The sequence below is a fragment of the Arctopsyche grandis genome, chromosome 8 (assembly GCF_051622035.1).
Source record: "Arctopsyche grandis isolate Sample6627 chromosome 8, ASM5162203v2, whole genome shotgun sequence".
Classification (NCBI taxonomy): Eukaryota; Metazoa; Arthropoda; class Insecta; order Trichoptera; family Hydropsychidae; genus Arctopsyche; species Arctopsyche grandis.
Genome location: NC_135362.1, coordinates 20,821,903 through 20,832,170, shown reverse-complemented (window position 1 = coordinate 20,832,170; position 10,268 = coordinate 20,821,903). Strand labels below are relative to the sequence as shown.

Here is a 10,268-nt window from a genome sequence, read left to right as displayed (position 1 = left end):
AAATTTTTGGCGATTTCTTAATTCCTCTAATTTTTTATATTTTGGAAATCACTATTATTTTCATTACTAACAGTTTTTTTTATGTACATCGCAAGAAAAGTTTCATCTTACTAATTCGTTAATATAAAGTTGTAGTCGGAGTCGAATCATAAAAAAAGTCGGAGCCAAAGTCGGTAAATTTTGATCCGACTCTATCTTGCTACAAACAACGCCAGATAAATTTATGAGAATTTTGTATGTAAACGAATACTCACCTTTAGAGTTTCGATAGACATTAAGTACGTACCTATACATACATAATAACACCTAAATTTTCCACCAAGTGCCAACACGTACTCAGATAAATACAATAGACAGCGATCAAAACCGCACGTACGCAAAAAAGGCAAACAAAAGTGCAATCGAGCACGAGCGGCGACAAATACACAAACCGTTCGCAAATCACGTTTCCATATAGCCACAGACGCTATTATATCACACATCTTCCTTTAAATGCGACGAAAATTTTCCAAGTGCACATGCAAAAGTTGCAACGTTCTGACGTGACGGCGGGCAATAATTCGCGTGCGAGTGAATAATGAATGCACCCCCGAGTGCGGTGGCGCGTTACAGGGATGATGCGCCCGCTTGCACCCCCATAGCCCTTTGTAGGAGTAGTTGCACCTACATTAATATGATTAAGCTGCGCGGATTTGTACGTGCGAAGGGTGTGTATGTGCGCCCGATCCATTTGCATGTAAGTGCAGTAATCCGCACTTAGCCGACGGGCTTAATCCGCCTACAAATCAACCGGAGGGGGTGTACGTTGGAGGCTGTGCTTGCAATTTTATTTAATGGGTTTCAGATTTTTCAGACGACCTGCTCTCGCTTCCAGTGAAGCTCTCGTGTGTCTCTGTGTATTTATTGGTGTGATAACGATCGCCACATTTTCCTGATAATTTCCATATGGAGTGGCGGACTGTCTAATGGTCGAGTTTAATCGGGGCGGCCGTCTGCTTAATTAAACTTCAATTTATATTAACGCACTGTCGTGTGTGTATAAACCGGGAATATCAAATATATATACATATGTGTGTATGGGTTAAAAAATCTGTGATATTCATGGACCAAATTTTGATTCTAGTACATAATTCAGAGTATATTAAGGTGCAGACACACTGAATCGTACGGGACGGCATGTTTAGGTAGACTCTAGCTGTGATGGGCGTATCCTTATGTCAATGTCAATTCGTACGATCTTTTTATTTCGAAAAGTTTATCATAATTTCTCATAATATCTTCCTTTATACCCAACGAATAGAAAACTTCTAACATTATTCCTATCTACAAAAAGGGAAACAAATTAGAAGCCACTAATTATCGTCCTATCAGTGTTTAACCCATTTTGCTAAAATGTTTTGAAAAAATCATAGTCTCTACTGACTATATTTCTTGAGTCTTGCAACCTTTTATCTAAATTCCAGCATGGTTTTAAAAAAGGCCGATCAGTACTGAATAACCTTTTAACCGTGCACAATGATTGGTCTCTCCTTCTTAATAATAATATACCCGTAGATGTCGTCTATCTTGACTTTGAAAAAGCCTTTGATAGAGTTCCTATCGATCGGCTTTTACTAAAAATCGAGCATATAGGTGTGAGAGGAAGGCTACTTGAATGGATCAAAGTGTTTTTAAAGTCTAGATACTTCTCGGTGAGGATTGGATCCTGCTCTTCAGAATCTCATTCCGTCCTTAGTGGTGTTCCCTAAGGCTCTGTTTTAGGGCCAATTTTTTTTTAAATTTTTATTAGTGATATAGCAAATGACCTCACTTGTAAATATTCTATTTTCGCTGACGACATTAAACTTTATTGTCCTGCCCACTCAGATGGCATAAATTCTCTTCAAAGCGATTTGGACACAATTGTCACGTGGTCAAAAACTTGGCTTCTAACTTTAAATGTTAAGAAATGCTCTGTTGTCCACGTAGGAAAAAATAACCCAAATCTTTCCTACAAAATAAACAGCCTTTTCCTCAATTGCGTCCAATACCAATTAGACCTAGGTATCATCACCACTTGCGACCTAAAATGGTCAGCACATATAAATCATATTGTCAACAAAACTTACTCATTTTTGTATGCTATAAAGCGCGTATTCAATTTTCTAAATTTAACTATTTTATCAAAAATATATAAAACTTTCATCAGACCTAGACTTGAATACGCTTTTAACATATGGAATCCTCATTTTTAAAAGGATATTACATGCATTGAAAGGGTTCAAAGGAGAATTTCAAAGATTCCTTCTGAACTCAAATCACTTTCTTATAATGAAAGATTGAAAATAATGAATCTCACTACATTGGAGACGAGAAGAACTAGAGGTGACTTAATCGAAGTCTATAAAATTCTTAATAATCACTATACTTGTCATATGTCTAATCTTAGTTCATTCAACATAAACACTCACCTCAGAGGTCACTCGCTTAGACTCCAAAAAGATAAATCTAATAAATTGATCAGAGATACATTCTTTTCTAACAGAGTGGTTTCAGTTTGGAATAGTCTTCCCAACGATTTAGTAACCTCTATTAATATTAATATTTTTAAGAATAAACTTGATACTTTTTTTAAAACCAAAGGATTTTTGTGATTCTTCTTTCCCATAATCATATTTCTGTATTTTTATCTTTTTTTGTTTATATATTTTATATTTTTTTCTTCTCTTATTTTATTTTATTTTAATATTGTTTTTTTAATGTATTTTAATTTTTCTCATTTTTTTATTGCATATATGTATAATTTGTAAAATATGTTTATTCAAACCCCTTAGGCCTATCGGCTTTGCCGCCTCCCCCAAGTATATTAATTAAATAAATAAAAAAATAATTTCAATGTCAAATCTATATCAATACAAGGATAAAATATAACCGAAAACAATCCAGTAGGTGATTTTTGCCATGGATCGCGATGGCATAGATTGGACGTGGTAGCGATTTTTTTTACATATCCAAAACTATTAAAAAACTACGTAATACGTACCTTAACTGGGGCGTTTATTTTTGGTATTGGAGGGGAGGGGGTTAGGGAGGGGTTTGCTGATATCCGACCGGAACATACATAGATATTGTGGAATTTTTGAATTTGAATAATGAATTTGGAAACATACAGTTGCCATTAGCAAAAATATGATGCGATTTAAAGGCTTGCATGAACTTGTAATATCAGATTGGGTAATTAATGTATACTTTATCTGAATAGAATATTCGAAGTAGAGGTTTGAAGTTTAATCGTTTATGTAAAATATGGATAAGTACTGGTTTCTAGGAAAGTTTTTAATTTGCACAAAAGAACTAAACCTTTGCTTGGAGACCAAGCAATAATAAAATAAGATTAAATAAATATCTCCTAATAGAAGATAGATGATTTTTATTCAAAAAAATCATTATAATAGTTCATTCCATTTTTATGAAATTAAATTAATGTTGCACTCCATAAGGCGAATTTAATTCAACAAAAAAATATACTTATGGTTAGAAAACACTCAAAACTACGGTATGGAACGCCTAGGTAGATCTGACTGTAATAGGCGTGTCTTCACATCATTGCTAATTCGTACGATCTTATTATTTCGACAAGTTCTTCCATATTTGTTCAAATATGGGAATAACTGCCAAACCTATGTCAATACAAGGATAAAATATCACCGAAAACACTCCAGGAAGTGAGTTATAGGAAGGATCACGACGGTACAGACTAGGCATGTCTGCTTTTTTTGAACGTGCAAAATTATCAAAAATAAAAAAAAGCACCTGCCACGTACTACTATGGGTGTCTGCACCTTTACAATAGCATAAATCTAAAGTATGTATGATGAATATTTCGGTAGTGTTTAATTCAATATAATATTTATTTATCGACATAAATTAATTCGACAGATTGTAGTGTAGGAATGCACATCTGAAAACCATTCTACATACGGTACGGAACGCCTAGATAGGCTACAGCTGTGATAGGCGTGTCTTCATGTCATTAATTTGTACGATCTCATTATTTCGACAAGTTCTCCCACATATCTTCAAATATGGGAATTACCGTTAAACCTATGTCAATACAAGAATAAAATATCACCAAAAATACTACAGTGGGCGAATTTTTCCAAAGATCGCGATGGCATAGATTAGACATGCTAGCGCTTTTTTATTTTTCTTAGCTTCACTCCGGCTATCGGTCTGACAATATTTCCTACATTCTTGTGATCGGTTTGAAACTTTGTCATTTTAACATGTAAAAAAATATCTAAAAAAAAAAACGCGTTCCATTTATAACTATGTGTGTCTGCAACTTTAGTTGTTTTTGCCTAATACATACATACATACTGTTTGAGATGTTACTATGATTTTTGATTGAATCAGCACACAGGTCATTACAATCAATATTTCAACATCCATTTCAGGTCACATATCACTACACATAGGTATGTAGGTATTTCAATAAGTCCCTATATTTATGTCACTTAAGTCTTCGGTTCATGTGCAAGTGCATCGGTACATTTATTTAATTTTCCCTTTCAGCAACCACTTAAACTACATATTACATATGGGAGGGATATTATACTTTGCTTTCGTATACCGCATGTCCGTATACTTACATTTGATTTGAATTTGACATAAATTACCTGCGAGATCGAATCTAGCAACTGCACTCGGAAGATCATCTTAAGATTTAAAATTTCCAATCAATTATCGATCCAAGTGGATTGAGTGTTTCCATTTACCAAGCATAATATAAACATCGTCCCAAGCACTGCCATTGGAGGTCACTGTACCGAACTCGAGTGGAGCAATTTACGCGATGAAACGAAATACACAGTCTATCGCGGATAACATTTAACGTGTTGCAACGGCCACTTGGGTCCGTCATAATGGCGTTATTTAAAGAGTGGATTAATAGGTCGAATCTAGGTCTTTCGTTCTGTAAACATTCATCCATAAAGTTATTCGCGCCGCAGTTTTGATCGTGCTCTGACTTCTGCGCTCTGTCAAAATAAAGCGCGAAACGCCAATCATCATTGCCGGTGGCAAAACGGTCGTGCATTCTGCTGCAACGCTAGATTGCACTCGCTTTTCACACACGAACTCCATTTTAAACGCTTTCATCCATGTACGGCGTCGATTTCAACCGGCAAAGCGCACTTATGAATGTGCGATAATGAAAATTGCGATGATTGAATTCACGATGCAATCAACGATGATGCACTTGTCTATTATTTTCAATGTTATCATTTAAATGGAGTATACAGAGCTGGTATATTGGGTTTGTATTAAATTTGGAGTCATTAAGAGGGTTGGACCCCAGTGCCTTGTCCATACAAACGTATTAGACTTCTACCTTACTCAATTATGGCACTAGAGACATTATTTTTTAATATGTTACGGATATCCACCATAGGCATGGTTCTATTTTTTTTTTTGATTAATCAAAAAATCAAAAATCAATTAATTAAAAATAAAAATAAAAAATAGAACCATGCCTATGGTGGATATCCATAGCATAATTTCTCTAGTGCTATAGTTGAAGAAGGGAGAAGTCTAATACGTCTGTACGGACAAGGCGCTGGGGTGCAGCCCTCTTAAGAGGGCTGGACACCAGCGCTTTGTCCATACAAACGTATTACACTTCTCCCTTCCTCAATTATGGCACTAGAGAAATTATTTTTTAATATGCTATGGATATCCACCATTGGGATGCATCTATCGTTTTATTTTTTTATTATTAGTTATTTTTTATAGGAGCAAGGAGCCGCCAAACATCTATAAAATCGCCTCTTTTTTACACCCACGAAAAGAGTACAGCGTGCTTATTTAACAGTCGATTTCAAAAAAAATACGCGCATAGTTGCACAGAAAATATCTTTCTCATACCGATGATGATTTTTTTTTTAAATTGGTCCAGTTTTGGAGGAGAAAATAGGAGAATACGAAACCTCGATTTTGTCGATTTAAAATACGTATTATCTGGTCGAAGCGAAACTGTCGCATTCACTCAATATATATATTGATATATATTGTCGCATTCGCTCAATATATACATTCACTCAATATATGTATATATCGAAGAAAGGAACGGCAACAAAATTAAGGTTTCGGGTGTACAGCCCTCTTAAGGGACGATTCTTCGCCAGTTCTTTGATTTGGTCAGACCATCTCTAGGGAAAAATTGTAACATAATAAAAATTGAAACATGCCTATGGTGGATATAAATAGCATATTAAAAAATAATTTCTCTAGTGACATAATTCAGGAAGGGAGAAGTCTAATACGTTTGTATGGACAAGGTGCTGGGGTCAGCCTTCTCAGGTCTAATATTTATATATGGTGTTGTCACAAAACCGCGCGGAACAAAATTGCACAACGCATGTACATACATATAAACTAATATAAACAAGAAAATAAATCTAAAAACAAATAATGTATATAAATTTAGTAATAAAAATAAAGTAATATAAATAAGACAGAACAAAGTAAAGATAAAATATGAATCATTTATTCATTTTGAAAATGTACTTTTTAATTTATTCACACTTTATTGAAACTTGAATATAAAAAGTAGACATATCTAATATATAATTTCGAAAGATACTTTGTATGTAAGTATTTTTGGTTGGGAATCGAAAACAAGTCAAAGTTTCTAAGACGACGGTTCGATTGGTTGAATATTTTTTTTTTTTAGATTCAAATAAATTTAATAAAAAAAAAACAAATGAATATTTACTATTAGATTCGCCATTTTTAAGCTGTTTATATTAATATTATGTATTATATGTATTATGAACATTTATAAGGATTGTAAATAGGTTTTTGAGCTCTTTTTCCTATTATGCTGTAGATTAACATTAGAATAATATAATACTATGATTACTAACCAAATTAAATTAAATTGTAAAATAGAAAATGATCAGTAGATCAGTAGCTATTATAATAGATATAAGATGTATTGTGAACATAATTTCGTAATAATAAAAAGCATTTAAAAATCAAAAATCAAAGCTGTTTATATTACAAATACTGAGCGAAGCCGGGTAAAACAACTGGTTATATCTAATCATATGTCCCAAATTTAACAGAATATTAAAAGGATCAGCACAAATTCAAAATTATGTATGCACAAATTCAAAATTATGATAAAATAAATAAACGATTATTATTTTATAATTTCTATCGGTGTTCTATCGGATTTTTCTTGTACTAGATCTGTTTTAAATAGTTATATTAATTGTTTTTGTATTTATTTTCTTGCATAAATTTGTTTATATATATGCCTTGCGCGATTTTGTCGCCGCGCTATTTTTGTTTGCGCGGTTTCGTCGGGACACCGATATATGTACATATATGGATTTTAGATATGTATCATGTTCAAAGCGATATTGTACATCGAATATAGTATTATCAGAAATAAGTAATGATTTGTCAAAACAAGAGGCATTGAAAGTAAAGTCGTTTGATAGGAGAATAATTACAAAAAGTTTTTATAAATAATAAGTGAGATAATATTTCTTCAGATACTTGTCAATCGTCTTTTTAAGAGCGAAGATTAAACTGGGTGAATAATGATTTGCTATTAGAGGTGTTGTAAAATTAAGTACGGAACTGTCCCGCCGATCAAGTCAAGACGTTTAAAGAGACCTCCAGGGCTTTAATTTATTATTTCACTAAGAAAAAGATTCTTCAAAATAAAATATTGCTATACTTAAGTCCATAAGCTGTTTGCGTCATATTATTTTTAAAATATGTTTCTACCCGTCTTACATGTTTTATATGAATGAACTATCTTATAAATAAATTTGAGCCGAATTTACTACCATTATTATACTATGTATACAATATACATATACCCTGAGCCTCACCGAATCTTTGCCTCTTATTTTTAACTATTTTTGAAACTAGTGAAGAATATTCTTTAGACATTAAAAATTTATTATCTTTGTTAAGGTATAAAGAGGCAACCCTTGGAATCAAATACACTAGTTTGAGAATGGTGCTCAATGAAATCAGAACATAAATAATCGATTGTTTCAACTGCTTGCTATGAAACAATCGCTGTATATGTGAACGACTCGTGGCTCATATTGTCACAATATGAAATTTCCGAAAATATCCATATGCAAATGACAGCACTTTTATTAGTAAGGGTGCACTTGCCACTATGACGTCACGTCATGCGTGAATATTTCTACAGTGGCTAATGAAAACCGGTTCTGCTTGATACGTTTTGGTGACATGTACTGCTACTGATCGTGTCGGTTACTGCTGTTTCGGATACACCACATATACATTACAGAACATATGATTGTGTCCATATATAATGTACTAAATAATATTTTGCGTATTTCTATTAACGTGCAGTTGCCGGCTTGAGCTGAGTACCATTAAGTATAAACGAACCTTTAGCCTTGAGAGTCCCATTGTCGACGCCTATTAGTTTATTTGGTGAGTTCGACAAATTGCGCTTGACCTCTAACGTGTTGATGTTCATTCGTTATATAGAGGGGCGAGGATTCAAAAGTGTTGTGAATCTATTAAAACATGTTGAATTCTTCTTCTTCTTCGTTTGCTCAATGTTGAGCGTCGTGGTCGTTGATGTCATCCGGAATTTGATGGACGATCATCCTCCACTCCTCTCGAATCTGTGCCAAGTTCTTTGATTTGGTCTGACCATCTATTGGAAAACCGTCCTCTCGCTTGCCTTCCCTCCAGCGTTCTGGTGACTACCAGCCACTCCAGACTTTCCACATTATTCCTGGCAACATGGCCAAAGTAGGAAATAATCCATTTCCTACGTTGGCCATATTGGCTACGTTGGCCCTTTTCCTACGTTTTATGTTGTGAAACTGCCACTTTTTGAGGATGGAGATGGATGGATGGTTTTTCGATCTACCACATTTCAAATGCTTCTAACGAGCCTCTTTCTATCTTTTTCAGGGTTCATGTCCCGAATCCATGCAATGCAATGGGAAACACCAGATATCGCACCATACAGATCTTCGTTCTTCTCGTTTCGGATATGTTGAATTCCATTTGTCTACATTTCCAACTAAATTTTAATACTTCTGTAGTGTGTGGCCTTCTATATACTCGCTTTTTTGTAAGTAATTTATGATTTTCACACTTATGAAAGAATGTCATGCACTTGAGTAATCAACAGTCAGTGTGATCTTCCGCACCTCGTCAATTATTCAACAGGGAATGATCATCGTCATGGAAAAAAGGCTTACAAAACGTCTCCTCTTTGAGTGCCACATTACACTCGAGTCTTTCAATGACGTTTGCAACTCGTTTGCAGTCTCCTGCAAGCTGCACTCCCTACCGGACATCGAGTGGGTGCTTTCCTCTTGCATTGTGTCCATACAGAGTCATTACTGTTACATAATGGCAGCCGTATTTACACCAGCCGGCAATCATAATATTATTTTAAGTGGCCCAGCTGGCATTACGCTCGTAAATGGCAATTTGTTTATGTTTCGTATTACGCTGGGTGTGCAACGACAGACGCCTCTGCGGAGCATGTTGTGTGCACGTTCAATTGCACGTGGCCTGTCCGATTTCGATCCAGGGCTGTCAATCGAAGGTACTTAGGGCGCTTTTTTCGTGTAAAATTTAACAACACTGTGATAAATCAAGCGCAAATTTGCATAGATAAATAAATCAATCGAGAGTGGGTCAACAACTGCCTACACCGCGTTCTCTATCGGTGAAAAATCCTACCGATACGAGAGATATCCACCGCTTGGCCAGCCCTGACCCTGATTGAAAAGTTGAGCGTTCGTTTTGCGTAGGTTTCGCTATCTGCTTGTACGATCGCACACAGATATGATCTCTGGCTTTCGAGGGTTTGTGACGTCAAAAGACGTCCACGGGTCCTTAATATATTCAAAGGTATTCGAGTGGTGCACGGTTAACTTTTTACACGCACGCTAAAAGGTTTAAAATTTACCCACCGAAGACAATTTGAATTCCTTGATGAGTGCACAATGGATGTACACTTGAACGACTCTCGAGGGGGGCAACGACGACTTCGGTCGAATGATTTTTTTCTTCTTTTTTACCTTTCCGCCATCTAGCACTCGTCTTTCATCGAAGGGATAGAATGAGCGTATAAGCACGTTGTAGTGGGGAAAAAAATATCGAATAGACCGAATTCGGGTACCCCTATCCGTCACATTGTTTATTTAAACCGAGTCGACAGGGCGTTAATAATTGACCGTGATTGATGAAAATGACAATACATG

At 35.1% G+C, this 10,268-nt stretch overlaps 1 protein-coding gene across 1 annotated transcript; it reads left to right on the top strand.

Annotated features, from left to right (window-relative positions):
* The first annotated feature begins 577 nt into the window (after nucleotides 1-577).
* On the top strand, nucleotides 578-1,748 carry LOC143915871 (uncharacterized). The gene is made up of 2 exons (XM_077436692.1): nucleotides 578-694; nucleotides 1,464-1,748. The coding sequence occupies exons 1-2, from the start codon at nucleotides 578-580 to the stop codon at nucleotides 1,746-1,748; spliced, it is 402 nt and encodes a 133-aa protein (XP_077292818.1).
* The last annotated feature ends 8,520 nt before the right edge of the window (nucleotides 1,749-10,268 follow it).